Genomic DNA, 17,280 nt, shown 5'->3' on the forward strand with positions numbered 1-17,280 from the left:
GCTATTGGCCAGTGCGATTTGCCTTCAGCCAATAAGAGAGTCAGGCTCTGTTTATTTTCCTGCATACTTTGGGGAGAAGTATTACTCCTTGTCTCCATGATATTATGGCTAAGAGTGGGCACACATAGTTAGAAAATATACGGTAGTCTAAACTGCTGGATTTTGAAGGTTTCTGATGTCTGCATGGGCAATCCCATCTGTTTCTGTTGTGTTCAGTTCAGTTCAGTTATGTAACCGGAGCACCCAGAGGAAACCTACGCAAACATGGGGAGAACATGCAAACTCCACACAGAAAGGCCCGGGGTGAAGATTCGAACCCACGACCTGCCTTCTGTGAGGTGACAGTTCTAATCACTGAGCCACTGTGCCAGGTGTGGCAAAGGCTGACCCTTTGTGCCCTCTTACTGGAGTCTGCCTGTTGAAGACTTGCTGTAGATTAGAATCCACTCTTCTATTTAGGGTTCCTTTGCTGAAATCCTAACCTGACTCTGCCAAGGGCCTGTAGCAAATGTTAAAGACAACGATACATCAGATATTGTGTATTCTACGTGTTGGGAAATGACCTATATCTGACTTTTGTGAATAGAAACTCAACAAGGAGTGCTGGACGGGGGAGTGCAGTGCAGAGCGCCCACTAGTGCTGGACGGGGGGAGTGCAGTGCAGAGCGCCCACTAGTGCTGGACAGGGGGAGTGCAGTGCAGAGCGCCCACTAGTGCTGGACGGGGGGAGTGCAGTGCAGAGCGCCCACTTAGATCACTACTTCTTGTTAGTCAAGTCAGTTGGATGAAGTGCAACAGCAGGTAGCAAACTACAGTTTGCAGGACATTAGTACTCCTGTCCCATAGGGGGCAGGCATGAGCACTGGGACACAGGGAGCAGGGGGCACAGAGGTCAGGCAGCGAGCCAAGGAGGGAAAATATCAATGGGCAGAACCAGAGCAATCTAGTAGAGAGAGTGGCACCAGCGGAGGTCCAAAATGCGTGACTCAGTAGCCAATGAACAGCCAGGAAAGGGGCTCACGCTACGTTTGAATGCTAAAATAAAGCTGATAATATACAATTTGATTCTTTAGACATCTGAAACTTTCAAAGTACATCACAAACGATCCATTTTACTGCGACTCGACAGCGCTGCTTAATCCAGAACCTTACTTCTGGGAACTCTTGAGAGTAAAAAGCTGTTGAGAGTGAATGGAGATGTCTTCTATATACACGGCTGTGGGCAGGACCCTAGAAGCCCTGGGCTGCTGAAAGGAGGAAATGAGAATAAGCTAACATAATAGATCCATGGTCCAGATATCGAATAAAAACTGACAGTTGATCATGACTAGATAGAATTGGTTGTGTTGTATTGTGTAGTGTATGATTGACAAAGATTTGGAGTTGGCTTAAGAGACAGAAGCCAGTGCGGAAGGGGTGCAGATGTATGTCTGGTGTGATAAGGTGCTATAAACATAAGCAAACTGAAACTGATGGGTCCTGAGAGAGCATTGGAGCATTTGGTTTTGGGATGTAAGCGTTTTCTGTTCTTCTGAAGGTATTTTAGGGACTAACTGGACATAACAGCAATGTGAGCTGCACACTTGATAAGCCCAATAAGCTGCGTGTTTCTATGTACATCTCATCCAAGTAAATGTGAATTAGGATAGTACTGTAACTGCTAAAAAATAAAAGAAAATAAGTGTTTGTATATTGGTAAAAGCCTTTGGTTGGTTAGAACAATAGTTCTCAAACTTTTTCATGTCAAGGATCCCTAAACTGACACAAATTAGACCATGGACACCCACTTGATTTTGTCCCAGCGTCCCCCATCTGATCAGATTTTTGCTTTTAGATGTTTTATTACAGAAAGTGTATGAAACCCATGACCTAAATACTAATACATTGCATTCTGTCATTGTGTTACTGGATGGTATTGTAGTGAAAATAACCGACCCCCTGCAACCCCCTCAAGGACCCCTGGGGGTCCCCAGACCCCACTTTGAGAACCACTGGGTTAGAAGGGCTGTTTAGTGGGGCTGTCGCTTTGGATAAAAGCGTCTGCCAAATGACGTAATGTAAATGTAAATGTTTAGTAGTCAAAGTGGTGCGGTTTAATCCCTGGTAATCCAACACTGGTGCCAACACTGCCCACTACTGCCCAAATACCCCTTAGCAAAGGAAATCCCATTATGTCCCAACCTCCTCAGTGGATTGATCTTGAAATGTGCAATGGCTAGTTGCCTACAAGGTGGTTGTCTTTATGTCTGTATGTGTCCGTGTAAAAATAAATGCTACAACACATACATGATGTAGATATTCTAAGATGTATTGAGGGTTACTTTCTTCTTGCTCAGGTTGAACCAGAGACCTTGGCGGTCATAAAGTGGATGCAAAACTACAACTTCATTCTGTCTGCCAATCTGCATGGAGGGGCTGTGGTGGCCAATTACCCCTTCGACAAGTCGAGAGACCCCCGGATTCGAGGGAGGACCACCTACGCTGCCACTGCAGACGACAAGATCTTTAAAAAGGTATGCATTGCACAAGATGATGAAGAAATGAAGAAATGCTCTCCAGATGGCAATGTTACCCAGGTCTGATTTCATCAGTGCGTGCGTCTGCGTTATGTTTGTGTGTATGGGACCGCACGTTGTGCATGATTGGGCACACGTGCATTTTTGCGTGTGTGATGACAGTTGGCGAGGACCTACTCGTACGCTCACAGCTGGATGCACAAGGGCTGGAACTGCGGAGACTTCTTTGATGAGGGGATCACCAACGGGGCCAGCTGGTACTCGCTGTCCAAAGGTAAGCAAACCTCCGTTCAGGAGCAGCCAGCAGAGACAGCCAAGAACAACACGGATACTACAGTACCAACCGCTGCAGTCATGGAGACTATATTCTATATGTCACTAATAGTTAAACCACGGTTCACATGAAACACATGTGTGTTTCCTTTAGCCAGTGGTGTAGTGGTCCCTGGAGAAGTGGGGGGGGACTACTCTTAATTTATGCCCTCCCCCATACAAGCGCGCGCACGCACCCATGCACGTGCGTGCGCGCGCACACACACACACACACACACACACACACACACACACACACACACACACACACGCACGCAATGTTTATATACACGCACATACACACACACACACACACACACACACACACACTACATGAGTGATTGAATTATAGGCTATAAATCAAATGTAACAGTGGAAACAATGAGGCTACCATACAACGTGAACATTACTGAATTTAGTTCATTGACACAAGAATTTCAAACAGACTCACTTAAGTTCATTTGACACCAAGTAGCTGCCAGAGTAATGGAAGGGATACATATTACTGTACATTGAAAGCAGGCCAAATTGCCCCCCCCCCCCTCACTGTGACTGTCCCTTCCCTTGACATGATACAATGGGGTTTATTTTGAAAATTGACAGTTTTATTTCCTGCCCAGCTCAAAATCTGCTCTGTGCTGCTTGACGCAACTCGAAGCGGGATGTTTAGCAGAGTAGAACGGAGAGCCGCTTCGCCGAGGCTTCAGGACCACGTGCCGCGCTGCATCTGGTGGCCAGGCGTTCACTAGACAGGCTGCGACTAGCTCCCGAGTCCGCCTCGCGGTCCTATACTGTATGCTACGCTTCCTGGTGGAGCCTGCCGGTAGACGTGGATAGACGCAAAGCCATCTGAAATATAAGTCGCTATATGCCGTCTACCCTGCACTACACCACTGCCTTTTAGCCACAAGCTAAATTCCCATGTGCTTCAAGATAGCCACCATTCTTCCCATTCCATGCTGCCACAGTGTGCAGTACAGACACTGGTGCTGAGCCCAACAATAAAGGAATGCCTCGAACGCCATGCCAGGCAAAGTGTCTCCTGTGTCCATCTGTCACATGAGCTTTGTGACAGACAGCAGCCAGGATGTGAGGACAGGCTCCCTGCTGTCCCTGCTGTCCCTGCTGATGTGAGGACAGGCTCCCTGCTGTCCGGTCTTTCTGAGCGCTTGGCGATGACACCACTCTTTAAAGGGTCTAATCAAAGACAGCAATGAGTCCATGGACCACCATGCCTGGTGGTAAAGCAGCCGGTATGGACCACCATGCCTGGTGGTAAAGCAGCCGGTATGGACCACCATGCCTGGTGGTAAAGCAGCCGGTATGGACCACCATGCCTGGTGGTAAAGCAGCCGGTATGGACCACCATGCCTGGTGGTAAAGCAGCCGGTATGGACCACCATGCCTGGTAAAGCAGCCGGTATGGACCACCATGCCTGGTGGTAAAGCAGCCGGTCACGTGAACTCACATTTCATTTTGTTCTACCAGACCATCTGGCCTCCAGCTTTCACCCAGTGCTTGCAGTGGGCAGAAGTTGGGCGGGTCTACTTGCCTTGACAGACAACTCCTTCAGCCAATTGGATCCAGTCAAATCCAAATCCACGCGGGAGAACCGCAAAAAACATCTTTTCCGCCGAGAAACTCCGCTGTTGCGGCGATACTCCTGTACTTGCGTAATTGTTGTTATTGAGTCTATTTCCGCAATAACTGCACTTTATGGCCGTTTAAACGCGATGAACGTTGACGTTACTACTCGAGGTGGACAGGCACGGAGGCAGCCATTACTGTTTTGGCAGCGACGTTCCTGATTGGCCGGTTACGATGTCAATTACGAGGCAGGTCGCTGATTGCCTAGATCGCTTTGCAATTTCGGCAAACACCCTCCCAGCGCTGGAGGCCAGACGGTCTGGTTGAACGAAATGAAATGTGAGTTCACGTGACGGGCTGGTTTACCAGGCTACTTACATGATGTGAGTTCACGTGACGGGCTGGTTTACCAGACTACTTACATGATGTGAGTTCACGTGACGGGCTGGTTTACCAGGCTACTTACATGATGTGAGTTCACGTGACGGGCTGGTTTACCAGGCTACTTACATGATGTGAGTTCACGTGACGGGCTGGTTTACCAGGCTACCGTTACGTGGCCAAACGGATGTTTTGTCTAAACCAAGAAGGCCCAACAGAGACAGCTGAATGTGTCACAGACCCAATTCTACCCATCCATCGCTGCAAACATCAGGTTGAGCTCCCCTGTCTTAGAGGCCATTAGGAATTGCAAGGTCTCTCAGGCGTTGGCAGCCATGTTGCAGTCCTCTAACTCTCCTGTTTGGTTTATAGGTCGGGGAGTGTATGCCTTGCTTATATGGCTTGATGAGTATCAAAGTTTTTGGCGCAGACTCCTCGGAAAGTAGACGAGGTTCACCCATCAAATTGTCTGGGCATGTTTTTAATTTCAATTCAATCAATCCATGACTGATGCACAACAATACATAATTATTTGGTTTGAAATCCTGGCCTAGTCTGGGCTTGACTCTTCTTTGAGAATTTAATTTCTCGAGTTTTTCAAATGAGTCATGCCAGCATTTGATGTGAAAACGCCCACAGTTCCATTTAGTCGGGACATGTTATGTTTATTTTAGCAAATCCATTTGCTCCAACAGTTATGTCATCATGGTCTAGGAGGTTACATTTAGACTTTCACTCCCGGTGCCTGGCCTCATGGTCTAGGAGGTTACATTTAGACTTTCACTCCCGGTGCCTGGCCTCATGGTCTAGGAGGTTACATTTAGACTTTCACTCCCGGTGCCTGGCCTCATGGTCTAGGAGGTTACATTTAGACTTTCACTCCCGGTGCCTGGCCTCATGGTCTAGGAGGTTACATTTAGACTTTCACTCCCGGTGCCTGGCCTCATGGTCTAGGAGGTTACATTTAGACTTTCACTCCCGGTGCCTGGCCTCGTATGCATCGGGCCTCTCTGAACAGGAGTGCTGATGAAGGGAAACCAACGTAGAGAAAGACGTAGAGATAGTTTGTGGTTTCAAAAAACCCAACTGACATTCTTAAAGCTGCTTGGTAGTAGAGTTTGTGAAAGTGACACCTTCCAAACAGCTTTCAAACAGTGTGAATATACAGTAGGCTATCAAATAATTTAAATTGATTTTTCTTTAGACACTTTCAACTCCATTCTACTGCCACTGCAAACCAACGATAACTTCAGCCTCCAATATCACAAGAACCAAAACACTGTTTTTGGGCTTTTGATGAATTAAATAGGCTTCTTAATCATTTGAACAATCTTATTAATAGGCAAACTGAGGTAAGCCGCAATGGGAACCACCAGTTTAGAAAATATCGAGTTAGAGGGACACGTGATTTCACTCTTATTCACAGAGTGTGTGTGTCAAATAGCTGTGTGTGTGTGTGTGTGTGTGTGCGTGTGTGTGTGTGTGTGTGTGTGTGTGTGTGTGTGTGTGTGCACGTGTGCGTGTGCGTGTGTGTGTGTGTGTGTGTGTGTGTGTGTGCGCGTGCGTGCGTGCGTGCGTGTGTGTGTGTGTGTGTGTGTGTGTTGCAGGCATGCAGGACTTTAACTACCTGTACACCAACTGTTTTGAGATCACACTGGAACTGAGCTGTGACAAGTTCCCTCCAGCATCAGCACTGCCCAGAGAGTGGCTGGGCAACCGAGAAGCACTGGTCTCATACCTGGAACAGGTTAGGACATGACACACACACACACACACGCGCACACACACACACACACACACACGCACACACGCACCCACGCATGCACGCACGCACGCACACACACACACACATACACACACACACACACACACACACACACACACACACACACACACACACACACACACACACACACACACACGCACACACACAAGCATAATGAATGGTTGTAGAGCAGTAGAGACCAGTGCTGCAGCCCAGATGAGCCCCGCTCTGTGGCCACGATGCCCAGTCATTCCACCTTATGTTGATCATAAGCTCTTCTCCCGCGAAAGAGCGCCGGGAGTTACAACAAAATACTGAATGAACAAACAAAACGCAGCAAAACTTCCAGTCGCCCAACCGGAGCGCCATCTTGGATTCATCCTACATACATTCACACGCTGACAAGAGCTAAGAGAGCATTTGCCTGGCCTCCTGTGTTTTGGCTAGGATTCACTGTAATCCAAGTAAAGTGACTCTAAAATGTAGACAGTTGCTCTCCAAAGTGTCAAGACAAAGCATGCTTTGTCTTGACACTAAGACTCTAGTCGCGCTAATGGTGTTTCTAATGGAGACTGTTAGACTAACCTCAAAGGGCCTCCAAGTATACTTTGCTGCTCTTGTTATATCTAGCTGGGAAAGGTCTATAAGGTATATACAAATATTTAAAACGTAGTGTAAATAGCTCAGTCACTAGAGCTGGGAAAGGTCTATAAGGTATATACATATATTTAAAACGTAGTGTAAATAGCTGAGTCACTAGAGCTGGGAAAGGTCTATAAGGTATATATGAATACTTAAAACGTAGTGTAAATAGCTGGGTCACTAGAGCTGGGAAAGGTATATAAGGTATATACAAATATTTAAAACGTAGTGTAAATAGCTGAGTCACTAGAGCTGGGAAAGGTCTATAAGGTATATACATATATTTAAAACGTAGTGTAAATAGCTGAGTCACTAGAGCTGGGAAAGGTCTATAAGGTATATATGAATACTTAAAACGTAGTGTAAATAGCTGGGTCACTAGAGCTGGGAAAGGTCTATAAGGTATATATGAATACTTAAAACGTAGTGTAAATAGCTGGGTCACTAGAGCTGGGAAAGGTCTATAAGGTATATATGAATACTTAAAACGTAGTGTAAATAGCTGGGTCACTAGAGCTGGGAAAGGTATATAAGGTATATATGAATACTTAAAACGTAGTGTAAATAGCTGGGTCACTAGAGCTGGGAAAGGTATATAAGGTATATATGAATACTTAAAACGTAGTGTAAATAGCTGGGTCACTAGAGCTGGGAAAGGTATATAAGGTATATACATATATTTAAAACGTAGTGTAAATAGCTGGGTCACTAGAGCTGGGAAAGGTCTATAAGGTATATATGAATACTTAAAACGTAGTGTAAATAGCTGAGTCACTAGAGCTGGGAAAGGTCTATAAGGTATATATGAATACTTAAAACGTAGTGTAAATAGCTGGGTCACTAGAGCTGGGAAAGGTATATAAGGTATATACATATATTTAAAACGTAGTGTAAATAGCTGGGTCACTAGAGCTGGGAAAGGTCTATAAGGTATATATGAATACTTAAAACGTAGTGTAAATAGCTGGGTCACTAGAGCTGGGAAAGGTATATAAGGTATATATGAATACTTAAAACGTAGTGTAAATAGCTGAGTCACTAGAGCTGGGAAAGGTCTATAAGGTATATATGAATACTTAAAACGTAGTGTAAATAGCTGGGTCACTAGAGCTGGGAAAGGTCTATAAGGTATATACATATATTTAAAACGTAGTGTAAATAGCTGAGTCACTAGAGCTGGGAAAGGTCTATAAGGTATATATGAATACTTAAAACGTAGTGTAAATAGCTGAGTCACTAGAGCTGGGAAAGGTCTATAAGGTATATATGAATACTTAAAACGTAGTGTAAATAGCTGGGTCACTAGAGCTGGGAAAGGTATATAAGGTATATATGAATACTTAAAACGTAGTGTAAATAGCTGAGTCACTAGAGCTGGGAAAGGTCTATAAGGTATATATGAATACTTAAAACGTAGTGTAAATAGCTGGGTCACTAGAGCTGGGAAAGGTCTATAAGGTATATACATATATTTAAAACGTAGTGTAAATAGCTGGGTCACTAGAGCTGGGAAAGGTCTATAAGGTATATATGAATACTTAAAACGTAGTGTAAATAGCTGGGTCACTAGAGCTGGGAAAGGTATATAAGGTATATACATATATTTAAAACGTAGTGTAAATAGCTGAGTCACTAGAGCTGGGAAAGGTCTATAAGGTATATATGAATACTTAAAACGTAGTGTAAATAGCTGGGTCACTAGAGCTGGGAAAGGTCTATAAGGTATATATGAATACTTAAAACGTAGTGTAAATAGCTGAGTCACTAGAGCTGGGAAAGGTCTATAAGGTATATATGAATACTTAAAACGTAGTGTAAATAGCTGGGTCACTAGAGCTGGGAAAGGTATATAAGGTATATACAAATATTTAAAACGTAGTGTAAATAGCTGAGTCACTAGAGCTGGGAAAGGTCTATAAGGTATATACATATATTTAAAACGTAGTGTAAATAGCTGAGTCACTAGAGCTGGGAAAGGTCTATAAGGTATATATGAATACTTAAAACGTAGTGTAAATAGCTGGGTCACTAGAGCTGGGAAAGGTCTATAAGGTATATATGAATACTTAAAACGTAGTGTAAATAGCTGGGTCACTAGAGCTGGGAAAGGTCTATAAGGTATATATGAATACTTAAAACGTAGTGTAAATAGCTGGGTCACTAGAGCTGGGAAAGGTCTATAAGGTATATATGAATACTTAAAACGTAGTGTAAATAGCTGGGTCACTAGAGCTGGGAAAGGTCTATAAGGTATATATGAATACTTAAAACGTAGTGTAAATAGCTGAGTCACTAGAGCTGGGAAAGGTCTATAAGGTATATACATATATTTAAAACGTAGTGTAAATAGCTGGGTCACTAGAGCTGGGAAAGGTCTATAAGGTATATATGAATACTTAAAACGTAGTGTAAATAGCTGAGTCACTAGAGCTGGGAAAGGTCTATAAGGTATATATGAATACTTAAAACGTAGTGTAAATAGCTGGGTCACTAGAGCTGGGAAAGGTCTATAAGGTATATATGAATACTTAAAACGTAGTGTAAATAGCTGGGTCACTAGAGCTGGGAAAGGTATATAAGGTATATACATATATTTAAAACGTAGTGTAAATAGCTGGGTCACTAGAGCTGGGAAAGGTCTATAAGGTATATATGAATACTTAAAACGTAGTGTAAATAGCTGAGTCACTAGAGCTGGGAAAGGTCTATAAGGTATATATGAATACTTAAAACGTAGTGTAAATAGCTGGGTCACTAGAGCTGGGAAAGGTATATAAGGTATATACATATATTTAAAACGTAGTGTAAATAGCTGGGTCACTAGAGCTGGGAAAGGTCTATAAGGTATATATGAATACTTAAAACGTAGTGTAAATAGCTGAGTCACTAGAGCTGGGAAAGGTCTATAAGGTATATATGAATACTTAAAACGTAGTGTAAATAGCTGGGTCACTAGAGCTGGGAAAGGTATATAAGGTATATATGAATACTTAAAACGTAGTGTAAATAGCTGAGTCACTAGAGCTGGGAAAGGTCTATAAGGTATATATGAATACTTAAAACGTAGTGTAAATAGCTGGGTCACTAGAGCTGGGAAAGGTCTATAAGGTATATACATATATTTAAAACGTAGTGTAAATAGCTGGGTCACTAGAGCTGGGAAAGGTCTATAAGGTATATATGAATACTTAAAACGTAGTGTAAATAGCTGGGTCACTAGAGCTGGGAAAGGTATATAAGGTATATACATATATTTAAAACGTAGTGTAAATAGCTGAGTCACTAGAGCTGGGAAAGGTCTATAAGGTATATATGAATACTTAAAACGTAGTGTAAATAGCTGGGTCACTAGAGCTGGGAAAGGTCTATAAGGTATATATGAATACTTAAAACGTAGTGTAAATAGCTGAGTCACTAGAGCTGGGAAAGGTCTATAAGGTATATATGAATACTTAAAACGTAGTGTAAATAGCTGGGTCACTAGAGCTGGGAAAGGTATATAAGGTATATACAAATATTTAAAACGTAGTGTAAATAGCTGAGTCACTAGAGCTGGGAAAGGTCTATAAGGTATATACATATATTTAAAACGTAGTGTAAATAGCTGAGTCACTAGAGCTGGGAAAGGTCTATAAGGTATATATGAATACTTAAAACGTAGTGTAAATAGCTGGGTCACTAGAGCTGGGAAAGGTCTATAAGGTATATATGAATACTTAAAACGTAGTGTAAATAGCTGGGTCACTAGAGCTGGGAAAGGTCTATAAGGTATATATGAATACTTAAAACGTAGTGTAAATAGCTGGGTCACTAGAGCTGGGAAAGGTCTATAAGGTATATATGAATACTTAAAACGTAGTGTAAATAGCTGGGTCACTAGAGCTGGGAAAGGTATATAAGGTATATATGAATACTTAAAACGTAGTGTAAATAGCTGAGTCACTAGAGCTGGGAAAGGTCTATAAGGTATATACATATATTTAAAACGTAGTGTAAATAGCTGAGTCACTAGAGCTGGGAAAGGTATATAAGGTATATACATATATTTAAAACGTAGTGTAAATAGCTGAGTCACTAGAGCTGGGAAAGGTCTATAAGGTATATATGAATACTTAAAACGTAGTGTAAATAGCTGGGTCACTAGAGCTGGGAAAGGTCTATAAGGTATATATGAATACTTAAAACGTAGTGTAAATAGCTGGGTCACTAGAGCTGGGAAAGGTATATAAGGTATATATGAATACTTAAAACGTAGTGTAAATAGCTGAGTCACTAGAGCTGGGAAAGGTCTATAAGGTATATACATATATTTAAAACGTAGTGTAAATAGCTGAGTCACTAGAGCTGGGAAAGGTCTATAAGGTATATATGAATACTTAAAACGTAGTGTAAATAGCTGGGTCACTAGAGCTGGGAAAGGTCTATAAGGTATATATGAATACTTAAAACGTAGTGTAAATAGCTGAGTCACTAGAGCTGGGAAAGGTCTATAACATTGATACTCAACTTGCGGCCCGCGATGGAAAAAGAAAAGAAAAAAGTACACTGCACCTGAACGCAACATGCAAGATACCAGCTGAATAAGTGTCCAAATGTTCATGTCATTCTGGCCAATTATACTCCACTTCTGTTATAGCATTTCAGTCTGGATGGAATATGGAATATCTTTCAATAATCTATGATTTAGCTGCTAAATTGTCAAATACCGCCGTCTGCTTGCTACCCAGGCACTTATGTATGTACTTAACCTAACTAACTTAACCTAACTAACTATCCGGTGTGCACAACATTGTCAGACTAAACTCCGGCTGACACCCCAAAAACTGTTTATTAACTGGCCCCTGGCCTTCTACAGTATCATTTCACGAAAGTGGCCCCTGGGCAAAGCAAGTTGAGTATCCCTGGTCTATAAGGTATATACAAATACTTAAAACGTAGTGTAAATAGCTTAGTCACTAGAGCTGGGAAAGGTCTATATGAATACTTATGTATAAATAGCTGAGTCACTAGAGCTGGGAAAGGTCTATATGAATACTTATGTATAAATAGCTGAGTCACTAGAGCTGGGAAAGGTCTATATGAATACTTATGTATAAATAGCTGAGTCACTAGAGCTGGGAAAGGTCTATATGAATACTTATGTATAAATAGCTGAGTCACTAGAGCTGGGAAAGGTCTATATGAATACTTATGTATAAATAGCTGAGTCACTAGAGCTGGGAAAGGTCTATATGAATACTTATGTATAAATAGCTGAGTCACTAGAGCTGGGAAAGGTCTATATGAATACTTATGTATAAATAGCTGAGTCACTAGAGCTGGGAAAGGTCTATATGAATACTTATGTATAAATAGCTGAGTCACTAGAGCTGGGAAAGGTCTATATGAATACTTATGTATAAATAGCTGAGTCACTAGAGCTGGGAAAGGTCTATATGAATACTTATGTATAAATAGCTGAGTCACTAGAGCTGGGAAAGGTCTATATGAATACTTATGTATAAATAGCTGAGTCACTAGAGCTGGGAAAGGTCTATATGAATACTTATGTATAAATAGCTGAGTCACTAGAGCTGGGAAAGGTCTATATGAATACTTATGTATAAATAGCTGAGTCACTAGAGCTGGGAAAGGTCTATATGAATACTTACTGTATGTATAAATAGCTGAGTCACTAGAGCTGGGAAAGGTCTATATGAATACTTATGTATAAATAGCTGAGTCACTAGAGCTGGGAAAGGTCTATATGAATACTTATGTATAAATAGCTGAGTCACTAAAGTTGTCCTCTCTTTCAGGTGCACCACGGGATAAAAGGCATGGTGTATGATGAAAACAACAACCCCATCGGCAATGCTGAGATCGCAGTGTCTGGCATCAATCACGATGTGACCACCGGTGGGGCTTCCTACTGCTTTTGTACCCGTCTGCAAGTGATGGCTTTTTAGGCGGTAGTTGTGTAGAACTCTCTAACTTCAAATCTTCTATTTTCTGGATTATCACTCGCCAGAAATCAAGAGTGGTTGTTTTGGAGTCGAATCGTCAACACTCTTTTTGCTGTCTTACTAAAATGAAACTAAGCACAGTAATAGCTTTTGCACACCAAGTCCGTATTTTCGTCAGAAATTGACGCACGAAAAAATAAATTATACAACCTAATTTGTGTCAATCATCATTGACACACCGAGTCCGACAATTACGTCCGTCATTTAAGTTTTCGGACGAGGTTCGATTTTCTGCGTTTTTCGCATCAGTCAATAGATTTTTGCGAGCTGGGACCCGTCTGTGTTTTCAGATGACGGATTAAAAAACACGCATACGAAAACAATCGGACTGTGTGTGCAAAGACCTTAACCGTTGGATTTTTGCGGTTGGTGATTGCCCCAAGCCTTCCTCGAGTGGTCTTTGGTGAAAGTACAATGTGAAAACCCCAAATCTGTCAATTCGACTGTAATGTAAAGGACAATTTGAAATGGACTGATAAGATGTTTCCACCTCTCATCCTTCCTCATCCTTCTCATCCTTCCTTGTGTGTGCTTCTCTTCCAGGAGTGGATGGAGATTACTTCAGACTCCTGCTACCAGGCACCTACACCGTGACAGCCACCGCCCCAGGCCACCTCCCCTCCACCAGCACCGTCACAGTGGGACCTGCCGAGGCCATACAGGTAGGGTATCTGTGCGCAGGACGTACTGCTTGTGTCTGCGTTCAGGGACTTTTCCAGCTAAGACTTACCAATCACAGAGAAAAGGTCAATAATTGGGTAGGACAGTTACATAGACAGGAAAGGTGGGGAGAGAGAGGGAAGGACATGCAGCAAAGGACCACGGGTCGGATTCGAACCCGGGTCGGCCACACGAAGGACTAGGCCTTAGTGGTGCGCTCTCTACCAGGTGAGCCACTGTGACGCCCCAAGAAAAGGCCATTTTAACTGTGTTTCTTCCTTTCTCCATGTGTAGCTACCTGTGTGAGGAGCTATAGAGATGTTCACAGATATTCTAACCAGATCAATCACTCAATTTCCTTTCTTTCTTTCATTCTTTCTTTCTTTCTTTCTTTCTTTCTTTCTTTCTTTCTTTCTTTCTTTCTTTCTTTCTTTCCTTTTCTTCCCTAACAGCTGCATTTTTACTTGAAAACGGCACCAAAACCAAAGCTGAACGTGAAGCCCCACACCCCCCACCATGGCAAGAAACACCTCTCATCCACCAAGGTCCCTTTAAACCTCGGCCCTAGATGAGACATGGACAATCATTTAGACCAACACACACACACACACACACACACACACACACACACACACACACACACACACACACACACACACACACACACACACACACACAGTCCCATAAGCACATACACGATATACACAAAATATGGGAATGATAAATGAACATAATATATGTAATTCTACCTTTGTAGTCCTATGCTTATCTATTTCAAACCTCAGTGGGTTTTGTCAATAGATATAAACTGTGTGTCTGTATTAAGGAAATGTTGCCAGCCTGGTATATTTATGTAATAGTATTGATTTGTATGAGCACGGCCATCCTACGTTTGTAAAGGACATTTTTGAGTTTGATTACTATAATTTGATGAAAATAAAAAGTGAAAATGAAAGAAACCATCTTTCTCCTCTGTCCATAATTCTTCGCTGTGTACAGTATATACTGTGAAAGTGTTTGGAGAGCAATTTCTCCGTTTGTCTTGTGGCTTTTGGAGTTCATGTTTGATGCATTTTCTGTCGTTTTTTGCTCTTCTTCTGTACCATTCACAATGTGCTGCATCCTCTCTATCATCACATGTGTTGTGTGGTTTCCGTTTCAGCATGACATTTCTTTAGGGAAGTTGACTGAACATGTGTGCTTGTATTCAGAAATGGACTGCTTTGAGTTGCTCACTATGCACAGTCTTGCCCAAGGGTTCCTTGGTGATCAAGAGAAGAACATGTTCCATTGACTTCCCTTGTAACACCATGGTCTCAACCTCACTCCTCAGGTTGGCTACAAATTGGATTGTGACAAAGAGAGCATACGACTTGTTCTATTCCAACGGTAGTGAAGATGTAGCAACACCAGGATAGGATTTCAACTCTAAGGTGGCCCAGTCAAATTAATTTACTGATCAGATCACCTAAAAAAAGTGAAATATATTTATTTTATTTTTTGTCTTCTATTACCCTGTCCTTTTTTTTTATTACTAGAGACACTTGAATGATTAACAGACAGCATTGCCTTGCTTATTATACTAATGTTACTCAGAAACAGAAGCAAATCAACAAGCAAAAATATAAAGTATGGGAGGTCATTGACAGTTCATTAAACGTCATTGAATATCCTCATATAAAACTGACCAGGCTATTACCAATCTAACTTGTATCTAACTTTTGTATCTAACAAAAAAAATACAAAATTACTTCTGTAATTACTGATACTATATTACTATGATATGCCATACTAATCTTAAATACAGCAAGTTAACATTTATCTTTATTTGCTAAGTAAAAACAAGAAAATCTGTCTCATTGTGAAGCTGGAAGGTTATCACCAGATTTATATACACTACAAATTGACTTCACGTGTGTGGTACTACTCTGCTTTCATGTACCCCCCCCCCCCCCCCCCCCGCATGGCAGTGTGTGTGTTGTGTCTGTAGTATAATTATACCCCACATGTCTGTTTTTAGTTTTCTCTGTGTTTCCATGTGTCCATCCAGCAAGCTCTCTTTATAACTATTCAAAACAGCTGGAGGGAAATCTGTAAGCTTGATGTTAAAGATGTGAATAAGGAAAATATTTCATTATAAAACAAGCGCAAATTCACAATAGCTCCTAAAGGCAGGATGGCAGGGGCACCCCACCACTCTGCCATTTTGAAATTTGCCGCCGCCCCCCTCCCCCCACGTCCCTTTTAGCCAATTGGTATGAACCAGGGGTTTTCAAAGTCTGAGACTGTGGGCCTCCCCCCAGACAAAGCTTGGAAAAAGGAGCCACCCCGTGCTCAATTCCTGGATGCCTATGGGATCATAATTATGTTCCTGTAGACACTCAACAATTGAGCCAAGATAGCCTGATATCGCTGTTTGACTAGTATAGTCTAGTATAGTCTAGTATAGTCTAGTATAATCTAGTATAGTCTAGTATAGTCTAGTATAGTCTAGTATAATCTAGTATAGTCTAGTATAGTCTAGTATAGTCTAGTATAATCTAGTATAGTCTAGTATAGTCTAGTATAGTCTAGTATAATCTAGTATAGTCTAGTATAGTCTAGTATAGTCTAGTATAGTCTAGTATAGTCTGGAAGCAAGATGCAGGTCTAAGCTCTGCCATTGGCTCCGACCATTTCAGTCGGAGCGGAAAACAGCCCAAAACGGAGATAGTCTGGCAAGTGACACTACTGTTTGACATACCTCAGACGACACGACACCAAATACATAAAACATAAGACATTCATCTCCTTTTAATCACTAATGTAAAAAAAAACTTGTGAGTGACTTATATATTCATACCTAACTTCAAAGCATGAACATCTTGCCTATAACATTTGAAAGCTGCAGTGACATGGTGCAGGTCTCTAGCGGTCTACTGGAATTAGTCCAGGCTCTCATCTGCTGCCTCACGAGGTTATATATGTTCAACAAACTTGCAGTAGATGGCACTGCTGCACAAGGTAGGGCGATACATTTACCTACTTTACCATGTCTTACCATACCTTATTTAAAAATAGGTTTGAAATAGATTTGCTAAAATAGACAAATAGAGAAAGAAAGATCTTCTTTGCTCCAATCCCAAGACAAATGCCTGTCAATGTAATTAAAAAACAAACAAACAGAGGAGTGATTTAGATTGCATTGTACGGGATTTGTTGCACTGAGCAAAAATGGCTACTTTTGATCCACTGCTACACGAGACTAGAAATCACCATTCCTTGCTGCAATATTCACGACTATAAAATGACAAACTTAACTTTGAAGGTTTCCATAATTTCTGTTATGTGTCGAGTCTGCTGAATAAGTTTCATGATCCATGAACACCATCCAAAACCTGTTGTTCATCGGTGGAACAGTCTGAAAAGTCT

The 17,280-nt window shown here is 41.8% G+C and overlaps 1 protein-coding gene across 1 annotated transcript in view; it reads left to right on the forward strand.

Annotated features, from left to right (window-relative positions):
• Positions 1–14,579, forward strand: part of cpn1 (carboxypeptidase N, polypeptide 1) — a 28,795-nt gene extending 14,216 nt beyond the window's left edge. The window contains exons 4-9 of the mRNA XM_083635149.1: positions 2,337–2,513; positions 2,679–2,790; positions 6,405–6,544; positions 13,003–13,102; positions 13,753–13,871; positions 14,322–14,579. Of these exons, the coding sequence (XP_083491275.1) occupies positions 2,337–2,513; positions 2,679–2,790; positions 6,405–6,544; positions 13,003–13,102; positions 13,753–13,871; positions 14,322–14,441 (768 nt within the window). The 3' untranslated portion in view covers positions 14,442–14,579. The remainder of the gene's footprint in view (positions 1–2,336; positions 2,514–2,678; positions 2,791–6,404; positions 6,545–13,002; positions 13,103–13,752; positions 13,872–14,321) is intronic.
• The last annotated feature ends 2,701 nt before the right edge of the window (positions 14,580–17,280 follow it).

This window comes from Poromitra crassiceps (assembly GCF_964638095.1).
Source record: "Poromitra crassiceps genome assembly, chromosome: 4".
NCBI classification, from domain to species: Eukaryota; Metazoa; Chordata; class Actinopteri; order Beryciformes; family Melamphaidae; genus Poromitra; species Poromitra crassiceps.